Here is a 19,428-nt window from a genome sequence, read left to right on the forward strand (position 1 = left end):
TCCTTAGCTGCTGTTTCTCTCCAACCTAAAAAACTCACCTCCAGGCTCACACCTCAGGTTTCTGGAACCAGATCTGTTGTGAATGTCAGAGCTTCCGCTGCTAATTGTCAGCCCAAAGGAACTAGACTTCCACAAACTCTTCTTTTCTCATCTTGCATTTAGAAAGACAATTCTGAGAAGACGGGGATACCAAGTAGGAAGCTATTAGGCTACTCCATGATGATGCAATGATAAAAATCTATTTTAGGAATCATTAAAAGAATTAGAAGAAAAAGTAGTATTTATTACTACAGTTAAGCAGTTTATTTTATAAGTAGGGAACCACACAAATCCAAGTGTTGAGTTATTCATGTTCTTTGAAACAAGTAAGATGGCTCTTTCTTACAGGGATTTAAAGAAATGCTACTGATTTAATGTTTATCAAAGATCTAGGGATCTTTATGTATAACAAAATAATAAAACGTTTTTATACTAAAAAACACACACATATTGTACGTTGAAGAAACTAGCAACAACGTGACTTAGTTCTGTGTAATTCTTTTTTCTTATAGAAAGGATACGCATTTGTGGCTGAAGCATATACTGGTGACACTTATGCATCATCCTCACGATGGAAACTGCGTCTCATCGGTTCCTATAGTCCACTCCCAAGCCTCTCTCGAGATTTTCCATGCAGCACCTTTGTCACAAAAGAAATCAGAGATTACTATATACCCAATGATAAGAAAATTTTATTCAGGTACAAGTGCATGACAGAAGGAGGAATGCATCCTTTTAAAAATCGTATTTTTATTACATTTTTACATATTAATATCATTAACAATAATACATTCTGTAGCAAAACTCTGAGTCATTTGGAATTTTAATTTTCACACTCCCTTAGAAACAATTAATTTAGAGAGTAATTTGATTATATAGATGGTGTACAGAATATTAAGCCTATGTGGTTGCATATAATGATAATAATACTATCTTAGTATCACTTGACTTTAATTAAACATCCTTCCTAACACTCTTTCCTCTTAGTACTTCCCCCTTGTTCTGCTTCTTCTTTGACCAGTGGGTTTCTCCTTATCTGTCAGCTAACCTTCTTTTCCTGCTTATCTGTATACTTTCCATGAAAGTCTCATTATGGACTCCACTCTCTTTCATTAATCAGTCCCTTTGATTCCTATTCCGCCTTGCCTCTCACCTCTAAGCCCTGCTCTCTATTTCCTGTCCACTACTTCAGAGCCTTGTTATATTTTGTCTGTAGAAATGCTGTTTTCTGGAATTCATGGCTCCATTGTATTCCCTCTTTTTAACTCCCTTTCTCTAACAGAAGAATTTTCTTTCTAACGCACATTTTAAAATGTGATTTCCTTCTTTAAGACCTTTGCCGCTGACTAAAGAATAAAATCCAAACCACAGGGTATGAAATTTAATGCTCGTGCCCAGCCATCAAATGCACCGTGCACTCTCCTGGTGGAACTAGGCACCATCTCCCGATGTATGTGCCACACGATTTTGCTTTGCCCGTGCCTTTTTGTTGTCTTGGGGTAGACTGGTTTCATTTTTATTATTTGTAAAAATCTATCACTTTAATGATGATTTTCAGCTGTCAAGTCCTCTGTTCTCAAACTTCCTGATATAATTAGTTGGTCTTGGTAATTTCCTACAGCCCTTTCTTCTTTCTGAAAATGTGACATCAAATTTTAGCTGGTTAATTACTTTTTCGTTTTTTAAATCCTCACCTGAGGATATTTTTCCATTGATTTTCAGATAGAATGGGAGAGAGAGAGAAAGAAACATTGATTGGTTACCTCCTGCACAACCCCAATCAGGGCCAGGAATGGAAATGCAACCATGTTATGTGCCCTTGACCGGAATCAAACCCGCAATTCTTTGATCCATGGGCCAACTCTCTAACCACTGAGCCAAATGGGCCAGGGCATTAGCTGGTTAATTTCACATCAACATCCATGAGAATTAATATCGACTGAAGGCAGAAATCATGTCTCACGGAAGAACTAACATAATGACTAATACATACTTAGCTTTCATTAAATATTTGTTATTATTAGATGAGCTGTTAGACTACTTATTATCTCTTTTTAATATATATTAGTCTACACAAAATATTTGGAAACTATAAATATATTATTAAATAAATAAAAGTAACACATAATTTAAAAAACTAGAAATAATTATTAGTATTCTGTTGTATTTTTTATGGTATTTTTTTCTAGTCACAGTTTAATATTATTAAAATAATAACATACAGTTTTGTGATCTGACCTTTTAACTTAGCATTATGATATGAGCATTTGCCAATGCCATTAAGATATTTTCTAACTCTTTTTCATGTTTGCCTAGCAATCATTCATATGGATATATGATAATTTTCTTAGTTATTGGTTATTCCTCATTGTGATAAATTTTTATTTTTTTCTATAGTATTAATAGAGATGGGCATACTTTATTGTAATTGTTAAATGTCTTATTATTATCTAAAGATTTATTATATTAAAGAGATTATGTTAAAAATTTTATACATATTGGTAAATTGATATTCAAAATGAAAATCTAAGTCTTTTTGACAATAATAAACCAATAATAGTTTATTGTATTCTAGTTGATTTTTCCCTCTAATTTTCATTTTTATACTTTTAAACTTTTTTCCCTTTAAAAAACATAATACGTTTTCATAATGGAAAATAACCAGCAATAAAATTAAATTACAGAGCTATATACACAGTATATGCTAAGAATGTTTACTTAAGCTTATGTTTATTTAAATATTTTATATATGTAAAAGTTTTGGAAAAAAACATACAAAATGAGGGCAATCTGAAGGGTGAAGGATTCTCTTTAATCTGCTGCTTGTAATATATTTGCATTTGCCTATTAGAAAGAAAGCAAGAAAAAGAAGAAAAGAAGGAAGGACACATAGCAGTAACTGAAAATAACAATTGTGATAAAATATTTCAGTTGCTCTGATAGGAGTCATTCTATGACATGGCAGAATCACCAGTAAACTAAGAGGTGATCTTTCACCTAATACCTAAGTTGCTCCTAGAAGCTGGTCCTAAAGCTGTCGAGCTGAGCAGGGGAGGAGGGAACTGCTCGGCTAACATTCGTGAAAGTTCATAAATTAAAAAGCAAATGACATTTCAGGGAACTAAAGACATCCATTTGGTTTGCCGGGTGAAGCGCTAGGGTGCCATGGCCAGGGGCACGGCTGGAGAGGTTGGATGCCTTTCCTTAAGGTCTTCGTAAGGCAAGCGTTAGATTTTAGCTTAGGGGCCATGAGATGGTTTGAAGAATTTTAAGAAAAAAGGCATTAATAGACTTGTGTTAAAATATTATGTCTGCAAAGCATGAATGGTATAAAGCTTTAAATATAATTTCTGAGAACAGAAAAATCTTAAAACCATGCAATTGTGAAATTATATTTAATCATAAAAGATATGGAATGTGTGTGGGTGCGACTCATTCAGAAGACTCAGCGTGTTGACTGGATGACAGGAGCATAACTGGGGACAGGGAGACCAGCCAGGAGGAAGTTTTGAAATAACCCGGGTGGGGGTTAATGACAACCGAAGTCAGTTGGTCTATTAGTTTGCTGTGGCTACCATAACAAAGTCCCATGAACTGGCAAAACAGGTGGCTTACCCAACAGAAATTTACCCCTTCACAGTTCTAGATGCTCAAAATCTGAGAGCGAAGTGTCTCTAGGGTTGGTTTCTCCTGCGGGTTGTGAGAGACAAACTATTTCATGCTTTCTCCTAGCTTCTGGGGAATTCTATCTTTGATATTCTTTGCCTTGGAGATCCATGACCCCGGTGTTTGCATTCATCTTCATGGGGCATTCTCCCTGTGTCTCTCTATTTCCGAATTGTCCCTTCTTTTAAGGATACCAGTTAGTTTAAGGCCCACCCAAATGACCTCATTTTAACTTTATTAACTCTGAAAGGCCCTATTTAAAAAAAAAAAAAAAAGGCGATATTGTGAGGTACTGGAGGTTAGGACTCCAACATAGCTTAACCCATAACAAGCAGTGACAGTGGATTGAGGTAGAAGAGAAAGGATTTTAAGAAACCGAGAAGTAAAACCAACAGCCTTGGTTGATTGGGACACTTGGGGTTTCACTCAGGGAACGGTTCACAGTAAGTGTCATTTACTTAGATAAAGGTTACAGAGAGAGGACCCCTTTGCAGGTTGGGCAATGTATTCATTTTAAAGTGTGTGTCCTGGCCCTGACCTGTTTGGCTCAGCGGTTAGAGCGTCCACCTGCAGTCCGGAAAGACCCGGGTTCGGTTCCCGCTAAGGGCACGTACCTCGGTTGCAGTTTGTCCCCGGCCCTGGTTGGTCGTGCGGGTGGCAGCCACTCGATGTGTCCCTTTCACATCGATGTTTCCCTCTCTCTCTCTCCCTCCTACTCTGTCTGTACAAAAAATGGAAAAATGTCCTCGGATGAGGATTAAAAAAAAAATAAAAAAATAAAGTGTGTGTCCTGGCCGGTTTGGCTCAGCAGTTAGAGCGTCGGCCTGCTATTTAGAGAGACCCAGGTCAGTTCCCGCTAAGGGCACACACCTCAGTTGCAGTTTGTCCCCGGCCCTGGTTGGGTCGTGCGTGCAGGAGGCAGCCACTCGATGTGTCCCTTTCCTGTCAATGCTTCTCTCTCTCTCTCTCTCTCCCCGCCCCCACTCTATCTGAACAAAAAATGAAAAAAATGTCCTCGGGTGAGAATAAAAATATAAAAACAAACAAAAAATAAAGTGTGAAATATGGTAAGCCGGTGACAATGTCCAAGTGACATTGCCCAGAGCACTGGGCTGGAGACACAGATTTGGGAAACAGTACAAATCAGTGCTCTGTTTCTTCCCATGGACGTGCCCAGGGAACTTTATACAGATATTTCTATGAATGTCAGTGGGAGAGAAGTCTAAAAAAACAACAACAACAACAGGCCCTGAAAGGAGGTACAAACGTTGTTATGCTCTAGTGGAAGAGTTTTCAGAGGAGGAGGAGGAAATGAGGTTTGATTGAACTTTTTCAAATTCTCCCGGAAGGTCAGAGAACATGAGAACCGGGAGTTTCTGTAGGGTGGTGACAAGCTGATGCAAAGGGTGTCAGCGGGCGTCTGGCACCTCAGCCAGGGCCAGAGGGGAGGCTGGGCGCCACTGGGCGGTGGTGAGCTGAGGACGCTGGGAGCGGACGAGTCTCCCAGATGGCGAGCTGGGAGCAGGGAGCCAGAGTCCAGGCCGACAGCAGGGCTGCTGAAGAGTTTTTTGGTTTGTTCTGCTTTGTTTCGGTCTGTTTTTAAGTTGGATGGGACTGCGTGAGTCCAAAAACCAACAACAATGAGGAATGGGGGGCAGTTAATATACAGGGGAGAGAGGATGCTTACAGGAGCTAATTTTAAGAGAAACTGAAAGTTGATAGGATCCTGAGCATTTGCAAGGATTCAACAAAAATAAGGGGAGGGCATGTGAAACAAAAAAATCTCTTCAACTGCATGAAGAGAGGAGCACGGATGGAGTTAGACTGCATGGTCCAGTCTTTTGCAAGAGATTTCCAAGCTGCAGGGTAAAGGCTGAGAGTACAGGGGGTGGGTACTTCTTTGGACTTCTCTGTATGTTGAGAACCACGGAGAACACTTAACAGCAAAGCCTTCCAGGGCACTGCCCTTGCCAGCTGTATCCTAGTCTGACGGGAGAGGAGGAGGATGGAGTATAGGTTTGCTGAGTAGTAGTTTACAAATTTTATAAGTGACTGCTTATCATATCTAAACAAAAAGTTAAAGTATCTCTTTGAGGTTTACTGGTAATAAAGGTCCCATACTTATTTTATTTTACCATTGCTTATTGGAAATTTTGCCAAAGTGTACAATAGCACTAGTTATTTCCAGGATTTTAGCTGACTTTGCAAAATGGTTTTCCTTTTAGATGATCATATCAGTAAATCATAGTTTCCTTCACGGATTTGAGGGAAAGACCAATATGCTTGCGTATACACTTGAATGTGTCTTCTTCATAGGTATTCAGTGAAAGCGACCGTACCACATCCTGTGACAATTCATGTGCGCACGTCCAAGCCGGACGCGTTCATCAAGCTACAGATCCTGGAAAATGAAGAAGTTGTAGTGAGCGCCACTGGGAAAGGCCAAGCTATAATCCCAGTGTTTAACTTCTTGGGGAATGAAAAATCTCTGAGCTCCCAGTGTAAGTGTGGCTTATTTATTTATTTTTTTCATTTCGTTAAAAAAAATTCCATGTTGACACGGTTGCAGTTGCCCCACCTGTTGTCACTGTAGCCCAGGCATATACCTTCGCAATATGAATAGGAGTTTGGAGGAGCAGAGAACTGAAAAGACACCACACTGTGAGGACATCACAAAGGTAGTGTGGTAGACACAGAGACATGGAACATGCACTATATTAGATTAGTGAGGCTGAGCTTGGGTAAAACGGCAAATTAAGCAGGGGTTTTGTTTTTGTTTTTGTTTGTTTTATGTTTTCTCTCTTCCACCATTGTCCCTTCATTCCTAAATATCCCCTGCATCATTTTCAGTACTCAGTTCACATCACCACTGTATCATTTTTCATTCAGATCTTCCTGCACAACCTCCAGAATCTCCATTACGCTCATGAAATCCCAGTAGTTGTTGGCCAGGCACTGTTAGGTGCTTGTGCAAATGAAATTGAGAAGACTCGAGTAGAATTCTATGCACACTTCTGAGCTCCTTTGCTTCTCAGGTGACTCCTCTCTGGTACCCTGCCTCACAAATTTTAGTTGTCTTACAAGGTCCACACTCCAGTCTTTGCTTCCTGGACATAACAGCACTGCTGCTCACTGTGCCCAGTTCAGAAGGTTCTCACAAACAGAAACCTGGGGAAGTAGAGAGATCATCTTGTATGTGCCTCTTCTTTCCAGGATCATAGTCATGGACTGTCTGTTGCCCAGTGACTACAGTTGCTTTATATGTTTTGTCCAATTTTATCATTTTTATGATATGAGAATAATCCAATGCCCATTATTCTGTCATGGCTGAAATCAGACTATCTCTATGTTATTTACTTATGTTCCCTCAATATACATTTAATGCATTAATTACTAGCAATCCACACATTTTTATTTTTCCCAGTGGTACTCATCATTGATTACACAATTTTAAATGTAGAAATTAGAAAGTAAAATGAAAATTTTTTAAAAGTGTGGTAACACACATACTATAAAACACTGAAGATGTCATATTGTGTGGTATTCGTGTCGTCGGCGCGGCATAGGATGAATGAGAAATTGTTGAGTTGTATATTCCTGTAGCAACCAGTGGTTGCACAGAAGATGTGTTGCCCTGTATGAGTCACATACTATTATAGTTAAGTTTCTTTAAGACCAGAATATTGCCAAGAAGCCAGTAATGTTGGTTTTTATCTCATTAAAACAAAACAAATTGACTTATCCTTTTGAGTGTCTTATAAAGGGAAATGACTACATAATACAGTCAGCAATAACTATACATTTCACATATTTTAACTTGACTATAATATTTTCCCTATACAGCCAGCAGGCAAATTCTTTCTGTTCATACTCCAACCAAGAAAGAGCAAGAATTTTATGTTAAGAAGAAATCTGCCCCGGGAAGTCAGAAATCCTACAAGGGTAGACCCGGAAGTGCAGTAGTAGACACTGGTCAGCTTATTTTGGAAGATGAAACTATCAGTATACCCACCATAGAAGAAAATGCTAGCGTACTACAGCAGGTATATTTACATTTATAAGAATTATTCAATAGTGCCTCTGCTAAAAATCTCACATTTATTATCTTCCCAAAAATTGTCAACGTATAATTCTCTGTATATGCAATGCCATAGGTGTATAACCGGAGTTGAAGAATTGGACATTAATGAACAGTTTTGCTATGCCAAAAAATTTACATGTGTGGCAAATTCAGTCTGTACACTGACCCTATAATGTAGATGTAATTATCTTATGTTACATATATGGTTATCTTATGTTATAAAAGACCACATAACTTTGAAAAGGGTCATACATTAATAAAATCTGATTTGTATATCTAAGTTAAAGAAATAAAAAATAGTGCATATAATTTAAAGCAACAGAAGAAAACAAGACCTAGCCATTGAAAAATAAATAAGAAATTAAGAAAATAAAGCGTCAGAAATGAATCCTAATATGACAGTAATGCAATAAATATAAGATTATTAATAAATTAAAAAGATAAATTTTTAAAGTTAGAGAAAGTCAGGATCCATAGAAAGTTTAAAGTTGAAGCAAGAGAGAGCTATGATGGTATTTTAATATCTCAATATATAGAAGTCATGAATATTACATAAAAATAAAAGGAAGAATAAAACAAATAAATATGTACAAAAAATGTAAATATCTAACTGTTCAGACTCAATAAATAAAAAGCAAAAACTATTAGAACTATGAAGAAAAATTAATGTTAACAATTAATAGTTGAAGATTTTAATACACACCTCTCAGCAACTGATAGATCAAGCTGAAAAAAAAAAAATGCTTATGATCACTAGTATTTGAAAAATGTAGGTATGTACAAACTTAGATATCTATATAAATATTTAACCTATAAGTAGGAAATATATTTTTTTCATAGCACAGACTGAAAGCCTCGATAAAAAACAAACTATATAGTATAGATTGGAACAAAATGCAATAATATATGTTAATAAACAGTCTAAAATTCCATAAATGTGGAAACAAAATAAAATACTCTAAATAATTTTTTAGTTAAAAAGAACAAAAAGAATTTATGAAATACAAAGGACTCAAAACAATAAAACATTTGAGATTAAAATTTGTAGGTCACATCTAGAGTACCATTTAGTGGAATGTTGACTTTTAAATTAATTCGTCAGAAAGCATGAATGATAAAAATAATAAGCTAAGCTATGGAAACAAAAAATCAGAAAAAGAGCAAAGAATTAACTCGAAGAAAAAAGAAAAAAATAACATTAATAACATTGAGGACAAAATTGTAAAATTTTAATAAATGCTAATTTTCTTAAACAATAATAAATTAGATGTGCCTCTTATAAGACCAATCAAGAAAGAAAATATAAATAAATCATTTATAGAACAAAAAATAAATAAACTGGAGGTACAACTCCAAACAATAGGTTTAAAAAATTAGAATATTATATATAATTCTATTCTAGCAAATTTAAAACTGAAAAAGAAAAAATATGGTAAGTTTCTGGGGGGAAAGCATGAATGGTAAAGCTGCTTCACTAGGAAATAGAAAATATAATGAGGAGGAAGAGGAGGAGGAAGAGAAGAAGAGAAGAAGAAGAAGAAGAAGAAGAAGAAGAAGAAGAAGAAATAAAACTTAAATAATAAAGTCTTATCTTTCCCAAAAACCATAGATCCAGCTGGCTTTACAGGTTAGCTTTAAAAAGCTTTCAAGTTGTAAATTATTCTAAAAAATAGAAAAATAATAAACTTTCCAATCTTTTCTTAGAGATTAATATAGTCTTAATTCAAAAGTAATAAATGTAACATAAGTAAAATAGTTTATTTATATACATGGATACAAAAATTATAAATACTAGACTATACCATGGCAGGTATTGGTGAGATGCGAGGATAAACTTTTATACACTGTGGTGTTACAGAATTTTGGAGAACATCTGATAGCATTTAATTAAATTATAATAATATGATTCAGAAAAAAATATTTATTTATTACATGTCTAAAATAATACATTCTTAAGCACATATGTTTATTTTTATTGATTTTGCTTAAACATTGCATTTTATTTCACAGGTTTCCAAGTATATTATACAGTGTTTAGTATTGTATGACAGTTGGCAGCTCACTGAAAGTCAACAGATGTTTGTTCAAGCACTAAAAGACTTGGAGAAATATGATAACAAAGGTATGTCACCCTAAATGTTCTTTATGCATTTAGTATTTTATATAAATATTTAATAGTAAATTTATCATGTAGTTATTGAAACATTTTCAACTCAAAATGGATTAAAGAGTTGATTCCTAAGACTGGAAACCATAAAAACCCTGGAAGAAAACACAGGGGATAAGCTCCTCAACATTGGCTTTGGCAATATTTTTTTTTTATTGACACCAAAAGAAAAAGAAAAATAAATAAGTGGGACTATATCAAACTAAAACACTGTTCCACAGCAAAGGAAACCACCATCACAGTGAAAAACCAACTCATGGAATGGGAGGAAATATTTGTGAATTATCTATCTGAAAAGACTTCGTATCCAAAATATATAAAGAACTCATAAAACTCTATGGAAAATAAATCTGATTGAAAATGGATAGAAAAACTGAATAGACATCTTTCCAAAGACATACAAATGGCCAACAAGTACATGAAAAGGTACTCAACATCACTAGTCATCAGAGAAATGCAAATTAAAACCACAGTGAAACATTACCTCCTACCTGTGACAATGGCTATAATAAAAAACATGTTGGCAAGGATGTGAAGAAAATGTAACTTTTGTGCACTGTTGATAGAATGTATATTGGTGTAGCCACTGTGGAAAACAATATGGAGTTTCCTCAAAAAAAAAAAAAAAAAAAGTACAACTACCATATGATCTAGCAATTTCACTTCTGGGTATAAATTAGAAGGAAATGAAATCACTCATAGAAATAACTGCACCCTCATGTTCACTGCAGCATCATTTACAACAGCCAGGACATGGAAACAACCTAGGTCTCCATCAATGATGAATGAATAAAGAAATTGTGGTGTATATACACAATGGAATATTATTCATCCACAAGAAGGAAAATCTGCTCTTTCTCTTTGCAACAAGAATATACCTTAAGGACATTATGCTAAGTGAAATAAATCAGACAGAGTACAACAAAAGCTGTATGGTCTAATTTATATGTGGAATCTGAAAAAAAACAGAACTCATGGAAATATAGAACTGATGGGTGGTTGCCAGAGAAGCAGCAAGAGAGTAAAGAAAATGCCTGAAGGTGGTCCAAAGTTACAGACTTCAAGTTAGAAGGTGAGTAAGTCCCGGGGATGTAATGTATAGCATGGTGATTATGGTTAACAATACCGTATTATATATTTTAAAGTTACTAAGAGAGTAGATCTTAAAATTTCTCATCACAAGAAAATAATTTATAACTATGTGAGGTGGTGGCTGTAAACTAAACTAATTGTGGAAATCATTTCACTGTATATACATATATCGTATCATTATGTTGTACACCTTAAGCTAATGCAGTGTTATATTTCTATTACATCTCAATAAAACTTGACAAAAAGCATTGAAAACTATGTCCACAGACAAACCTTTACATGGATATTTATAGCAGCCTTATTCACAAGTTTCAAAACTTGGAAATAACTAAGATGTCCTTCACTGGGTGAATGGATAAATATACTGTGATACATACAAACAATGGAATATTATTCATATCTAAAGAGAAATGAGCTATCAAGCCATGAAAAAAAACATAGAGCAACCTAACACAAAAATGTAAAGACCTCCATTTTTTTTGGACTCTATAATCCTCAATCCAAATACCACAATAACCACCATCAAAGCTTACTTTGTTATATTCCAGAATTATTAATGCCTATATATCCTACATCAGAGAAGACACAGATTCTTAGTTCTGATCATCCTCTAACAGATGATATGCTTTTCTTTATTGTCTGCATTCCCTACTAAAAATGCCAGCCCCTTAAGGGCAGAGAGTCGTGTCAATTCTTGCTTGTTTGATCTCATGCATTATCCATAGTGCAGACTACACAAAACTGTGATTGCTCCAAAGTATTTGTTGAATGGGTGAATGAAATCACACATGTAAGCTATTCTTGTACTTGTTGCCCTCATTCACTAATTGCCAAAAATTCTGTTTATGTATTTGCTTGCTTGTACTCTCTGCATGGGTCTCCTTATTTAAAGAGTTAATAGAGGTTTGTTTATTAGCAAACTTAGGAGACAACTATTATTATTGAGCTAAAACTTTATTAGAAGTGACAGATTCTAGTGTGGGAGTTAAACTCAAAAAAATAATTTTTAAGAGTAAATAACACTAAGAGTCTGCATTTTCCTTGGAATGTGTTGAATGTGAGTCCATAGAACACTCTGGAAATCCTTAGCTTGTCTGCCTCCTTCACTGTACCCTCTCATTGTGACAGGGATTCTGGCCGCCTCAGCCTCATTGTTACATCTCCAGAACCAGACAGAAACTGTGAGAGACAGCAGGAGTGTTTAAATTCTAATGGTGGCCCGGCTGGTGTGGCTCAGTGGATTGAGCACCAAGAATTCGCCAATTTGATTCCTGGTCAGGGCACATGCCCAGGTTGTGGGCCTAATTCCCAGTGGGGGGCATGCAGGAGGAGGCCAATTGATGTTCCCTAACTGATGTTTCCATTTCTCTCTCTCTCCCTATTCCTTCCTTTCTCTCTAAAAATCAATAAAGAAAAAAAAATGTCTAACATGGATACATGTGTGCTAGGCCCCTTTAGCTAAGATGGCTAAGCAACTCCATTCTTATCTAGGCCCCTTGGCTAAGGCGACTAAGTGACTTCATTTTTATCAGCAGTGGACCTTCTTTGGTATTTTTCCAATAATAGGTTGACTACCCCTAGAAGTAAAGGAACTTTGCCTAAGGTTATGGTTGACCTAGGTAATGGGATGTATCTTGCAGTTTCTGAGTATCAGGAACTGAAAATCATGAACCCAGTGACTAATGCTTATCTTGGCTTCTGTAATAACCACTTTTGCAACCACTATTGTAGCAGTTCCCTGAGGGGGAGCCAAAAGGGAATGTGGTTTCTGTCTTTAAAAGCAGACTTGTAAGAACAATCAGGGCTGCTGATTTGGGTAATGCTGTCCCTGCAGCCCGCCAGAGAATAAAGCACTCCTCTCATTTACAATATGGCTGTGCATCTCTGATTGTCTCGCTGACTTGTCATAACACATGTGGAGAAAGTGGTAGAAACACCGAGCCTCATAGTCACCACCTCTTTGCAATTCACATATGTTTGTGTATAATCCAGGGCAGGTGTGCTTAGGGGCTCAAAATTTGTGTTTTTGAATTAGTGGTTGTCCTAATACTTACTGGTGATTTACTTAAAAACCTCAAGGCAGGTAGCCTTTTGCACATTCTCTAGATAAACTCATGGAATATATACTTTGCTGAAATATCTCTTCATTCTGCCTCAACCTCTCCTCCCAAAGCCAACAACCCTGCTGCCCAACAACCACTGAAAATCTGAAATATAGTGGGCAGCACTTCAATCTAGAATTCTTGTCTACCGGAAGAGAATCCAATTATTGTATGAATGAATGTCACAGAAGTAGAAAACTTACAGGCCACCTCTGAGCCTGAATATATTCATCTCCCCGCTGTGGTTGCAAAGGCGGTTGGCTTAGGTTCTCAGTGCCCCGTGGCGTGCTTCCTGCGGATACTCGGAGCACTGTCTTCTCTGTGTCCTTGGCCACAAAGGCTTTCTGAGCCCACCTACTTCTCGCTAACTCTGCCTTAAGGATTACCTATAGCTATGAATATATGTTCTTTAATTATTTTGAAACTGACCACCAACACTCAGAAAGTTCTAATGGAAAATAAAGGGGGAAAATCTATTGTTTTTATTTTCCTCTTTATACATTACCATTTTTTCTTTCTCTATGTAGTCTTTTCCTGTCTGGCTGTCACTGTTGGTCTCCCCTAAATTAGTCATTATCTTACCTCCACTTCCTCTGTTGTCCAAATCAAAATATATTAGCTTATACTGTGCCAAAAAAAAAATCTAGATCTCTTTTTTCTATATAAGACAATTAAAATCTGCTTGAAATAATGGATGGTGAAGACTAGTTAGTGGTTCTGTGTTCTCCTCCTGTAAAGCAGTGGATAGTATGCTCTTAATAGTTGGAATAAATATTTTATGCTAAATATCTATGTGCATATAAATTATTCACAATTATAGAAATAAATCAAAATAACAGAGAAAATATACAGTTTTCTGGGCGTGGGTATATGATATGTGTTCAGCAAAGCAATTCTTATTTCTTTTTTGTATCCAGAGAAAATTCATAATACTACTATATTTTACATTACATTTCTGGGTAGCAGGGATTTTAATAGATTAGAGAGTGAGAATCAAACCCCGCTTTTACCTATGTGGACACTTTTAGGAGTTATCTGAGGTTCTTTACACTTCTGATTTCTATATTACAATATTTCATTATGCCTGTCTCAATAAACTAAAAATAATCATGCTATTCTTGTTCTTAACAGCTACAAATGTGAACTCAGATTTCACATGATCAAGAATAAATAATCACAGCATAAATCATGAAAAAAAACCCTACAGAAACAGTCTTATGAAATTCAATTGGAGATCTTGTTCCCAGAGAAAATTGTTTTTAAATAATTTTCCAACAAGATGCAAGAACATGCAATGATAAAGGAAGAAATATGTGTAGTAACATTTAAGCTTTTCAGGAAAAGAGGACCATACAGCACAATGCTGCTAGAATACTGAATAAGTTGTTTTCTTCTCAACCCTCCAAAGTAAACATGTAATGTCTAAAAAAGGTGCAAAATACCTTAAAATACCACTAAGTCTAGTTAAATGCATATTTTGACATTTTTAAAATTTTATTCATAATTAGAAATATGCTCTCAATATATGTAAGCTGTATGAATTATATAAAATTATGTAAATTGGGGATATTTCAAAAAAGAAGAAATGCCACTTTGAAATGGGGAAGAAAGGTATAAAATAGTTTGTACAATGAAGTCTTGAAGAATACCAAGCATGGGTAATGAACCTTTGACTTGGTGATGAGAATGAATCTCAGAAGATACCCAAGAATTTGTTTTGGACATACCTCACTTACAAGATCATCCACCAGGCATCCAGTGTGGCCAAAAATTAACTGATTTCTATCAGAGAAACATGAGAAACAATGCAACAAAGAAAACTTTATGTATGTGTCTGACTATTCAAGGTCATTCCCCTTCTCTTTCTAGGTCAGGAATGGTAGGAAAGAAAAATTCAGAAATGTTTTCCCATGCTTAGTTCACAAAAATTCATTATTCCTAATATTAGAACTTCAAATACTGTTAGACATTGACAACTCAAATTGCTACTCTTCTTCAGAAATATATGAGTGTGTGTCAACAGAAACTTTACAGGCCAAAACAGATTGCCATGAAATATTCAAAGTGATGAAAAGCAAGGACCTACAGCTAAGATTACTCTACTCAGCTAAGCTACCATTTAGATTTCAAGGACAGAGAAAGCTTCCCAAACTACAAAAAGTTAACGGAGTTCATCACCACCAAATCAGTATTACAAGAAAGGTTAAAGGGTCTTCTTTAAGAAGAAAAAGAAATTTTAAAAAAAGATTAAAATTTTGAATAATAAAATGACTAAATATATATCTATCAACAATTATTTTAAATGCCAATGAGTTAAATGCTCCAATCAAAAGACATAGGGAGGGTGAATGGATAAGAAAACAAGACCCTTACATATGCTGTATACAAGAAACTCCAGATTGAAAGACACACATAGACTGAAAGTAAAGTATAGAAAATGATTTGTCATAAAAATGGGAACAGCCCTGGCCGGTTTGGCTCAGCGGTTAGAGCGTCGGCCTGCGGTCCTGAGAGACCCGGGTTCGGTTCCCGCTAAGGGCGCGTACCTCGGTTGCAGTTTGTCCCCGGCCCTGGTCGGTCGTGCGGGTGGCAGCCACTCGATGTGTCCCTTCACATCGATGTTTCTATCTCTCTCTCTGTTCCTCTCTTTCCCTCCCACTCTACCTGAACAAAAAATGGAAAAATGTCCTCGGGTGAGGATAAAAAAAAAAAAAAAAAAATGGGAACAAAAAATCTGGGATAACAATACTTATACTAAACACAATAGCCTATAAAACAAAAGCTGTAACAACAGACAAAGGAGGACCCAGCAATTTCACTTCTGGATATTCATCTGAAGAAACCCAAAACATTAAATAAAAAAAGACATAGACATCGGTATATTCATTGCAGCATTATTTACAATACCCAAGATATGGAAGCAACCTTAGGGTCCATCAACAGATGAATGGATAAAGAAGTGATGAATATATCTAATGGAATATAACTCAGTCATGAGAAAAAACCAATCTTGCCATCTGCAACAACATAGATAAACGTAGCAAGAACTGTGCTGAGTAAATTAAGTCAGAAAAAGATAAATACCATATGATTTTACTTAAATGTGGAATCTTAAAAACAAAATAAACAAGCAGAACCGAAACAGACTCATAGATACCAAGAATATTTTGATGGTTGCCAGACGGGAGAGGCATTAGGGGGATGGGTGAAAAAGGGATTAAGAAATACAAATTGGTAGTTACAGAACAGTCAGGGGGATGCAAAGTACAGCACAGGGACTATAGTCAATAATATTGTAATAACTATGTATGGTGTCAAATGGGCACTGTATTTATTGGGGTGATCACTTTGTAAGTTATATAAATGTCTAATCACTGGGCTGTACATATAACATTCTATATCAACTTTTTTTTTTTTTTATCCTCACCCGAGGACATTTTTCCATTTTTTGCACAGATAGAGTGGGAGGGAGAGAGAGAAAGAGAGAGAGAGAGAGAGAGAGAGAGAGAGAGAGAAAGAGAGAGAGAGAGAAACATTGACATGAAAGAGGCACATCGAGGTGCTGCCTCCCGCACAACCAACCAGGGCTGGGGACAAACTGCAACAGAGGTACATGCCCTTAGCGGGAACCGAACCCGGGTCTCTCCGGACCGCAGGCCGATGCTCTAACTGCTGAGTCAAACTGGCCAGGGCTCTATGTCAACTTTAATTGAAAAATAAATATTTTTTAAAAAGAAAAAAAAAAAGAGAATTTTAAAAAAGACAATGGCAGTAGAACAGCTTATTTAAACTTCTGATAATGAGACAATACAAAGTGGAAAAAATACATGAAAGAGTATTTCCCAAAAATGTTAAAGTGATCATTTTTGGGTGCTAGGATTATAAGTAATTTAACCATTTATATGTTTCACTATCTAAAAACAAAATTAAAATTTATGATGTGTAAATCAGATGTTTTAAATGAACACATAGATACTTTTAAAATAAAAAATAAACTATGTACTATTTCGTAAACAAAAAGAAAAGTAGAGCCCTGGCCGGTTTGGCTCAGCGGTTAGATCGTCGGTCTGCGGTCCTAAGAGACCCGGGTTCGGTTCCCGCTAAGGGCATGTACCTCGGTTGCAGTTTGTCCCAGGCCCTGGTCGGTCGTGCGGGTGGCAGTCACTGATGTGTTCCTTTCACATCGATGTTTCTCTCTCTCTCTCTGTTCCCTCTCTCCCTCCCACTCTACCTGAACAAAAAAAATGGGAAAATGTCCTCGGGTGAGGATAAAAAAAAAAAGAAAAGTAGAGAGACCAAGAAGTTTAACTATCGTGATTATTTCTTTTTATGTTAATAGGTGCTTCTTATTCTACTAAGTACTTTTTATACATTATTCTCAATTCTCACAAAAAATTCTGGGAGGCAGTTATTATATCCTCATTTTACATATCAAAAAAGAAAGCTTTGATGCTGTAAATAATTTGCCTAAATTTGCACATCTGGAAAGGAGCAGATTAAAGGCTTTTACCTGAGTCTGACTGCTTCCAAAGCCCAGAACCTTTCCACGGTACCATGCAACCTCTTCAGAAACTTTGTAGCTCGAATATTGCCATGGTGAGATGCTGGTGCTGGTAGTAGCTGCTAACATTTACTCCAGATGCCTTCTAAGGGCTTTACATATATCGACACCATTATTCCTCACGATACACCTATGAGGTAGACACTATCAGTGTCATCACTTTACAGATGAGAATACTGGGGCACAGACTGTTTAGTAACTTGTCCATGGTCACACAGCTAGTTTCTAGCAGAGCTAGAATTTTGAATGGGAATTTTCTATTCAGCTAGGGCTTTTGAACAGGAAAAAAGAAATTTACAGTAAGACCCATTTCAGATCTTCATTGTATCCTCAATAAATATCTTTATTTAAAGAGCTGTTTATTTTTTTTAGTGAATATAAAAGTTTGTATAAATGATCTTGTTGTATTTTTCCTTGGGATATTTTAAGTTTCTCAACTTCAAGTTATTCAACACAGACAGATTTCCAGTAAACAAACCACTATATCAAACTACATATTTAACACATTTAGGTATGTAATTGAATAAATGTTAAAAATTCTAGAGGAAAACCAAAGAAAAATATTGATAACTGAAATTAACACAGGGGTATAATTCCTGAAATAGAACAGTATTACAACAGAATTAGATAATGGTACAAAATTAATATAAATTAAGTTTTTAAAAGAAAGTCAATATTAAATAAAGAAATATAATGTAGCAACTAAACTACTCAAGGTTTGGCTACCTAAACCAAGGTTATTGATCTCCTGTAAAATTAGAATAATAATTCCTATCTTTTAAGGTTGTTGTGAAGGTTCAAGACAGTTTATATAAATTTTCTAGAATCTAGTAACACTAAAAAGTGGTGTTATTATTTTATTTTCTAACTAGAAAACATGTCTACAGAAATAATTATTTTCTTTTTTGACATCACATTTGACAATATTATGAGTAAATGAGTAGCTGCTAAAATTAAATCACACCTTGCATTGCGTAATACATTTGTTGCTGAAAACAGCAAGCAAAGAAATTGAGAATTGAATTGTGTTTAAAATAAACTAGGAGGCCTGGCCGGTTTGGCTCAGCGGTTGGAGCATCGGCCTGTGGACCAGAGCGTCCCGGGTTCGGTTCCTGCTAGGGGCACGTACCAAAAATATAAAATAAAATAAACTAGGAAAATTTTATACTTGAAAGAATATGTAGGCCAATCTTTCTGAAAACTGAGCAACTTTTGAATATTGTTGGTAATATTTAGAATAATGTTGGTAATATGTTGATAAAAGTGAATTTTGGGGTAGCTAATTTGTTTGAGTTAAAACATGTCAATATTTCAATTTCTATGAGAAATTATATTTATAACTCAGAAACTACAAACTTTCATTTTAAGGGTATGATATATTTTAGAAAAATTAAGTTGCTTATTTCTTCTGACCATAACTTAGCTCAATTTTTAATTATAAATATTCATATCAAGAAGAAATTGGGCAGGTGTTTTGTTCACTTCAGTATATTGGTGACCCAATTGAAAATTATAGATACATCCTGAAGTCAATGGAAATGTTGGCCCACTTGACTCATTTAAATTCAACAATTACCTTTTATGAAAAGTAAGATACATAATTATTTTTTTTTAAATTTACACTTTTATAACTCACGATAAAAAAGTAAGGCTTGGACCTGACTGGTGTTGCTCAGTGGTTAGAGCGTCCACCCATGCACCAAAGGGTTGCAGGTTTGAT

General features: G+C 35.7%; 1 protein-coding gene across 1 annotated transcript in view; it reads left to right on the forward strand.

Annotated features, from left to right (window-relative positions):
- Positions 1-19,428, forward strand: part of ADGB (androglobin) — a 142,756-nt gene that overhangs the window by 97,567 nt on the left and 25,761 nt on the right. Inside the window, exons 26-29 of the mRNA XM_036249050.1 lie at positions 552-739; positions 6,022-6,206; positions 7,549-7,748; positions 9,797-9,908. Of these exons, the coding sequence (XP_036104943.1) occupies positions 552-739; positions 6,022-6,206; positions 7,549-7,748; positions 9,797-9,908 (685 nt within the window). The remainder of the gene's footprint in view (positions 1-551; positions 740-6,021; positions 6,207-7,548; positions 7,749-9,796; positions 9,909-19,428) is intronic.

The sequence above is a fragment of the Molossus molossus genome, unplaced genomic scaffold (assembly GCF_014108415.1).
Source record: "Molossus molossus isolate mMolMol1 unplaced genomic scaffold, mMolMol1.p scaffold_m16_p_8, whole genome shotgun sequence".
Taxonomy (NCBI): Eukaryota; Metazoa; Chordata; class Mammalia; order Chiroptera; family Molossidae; genus Molossus; species Molossus molossus.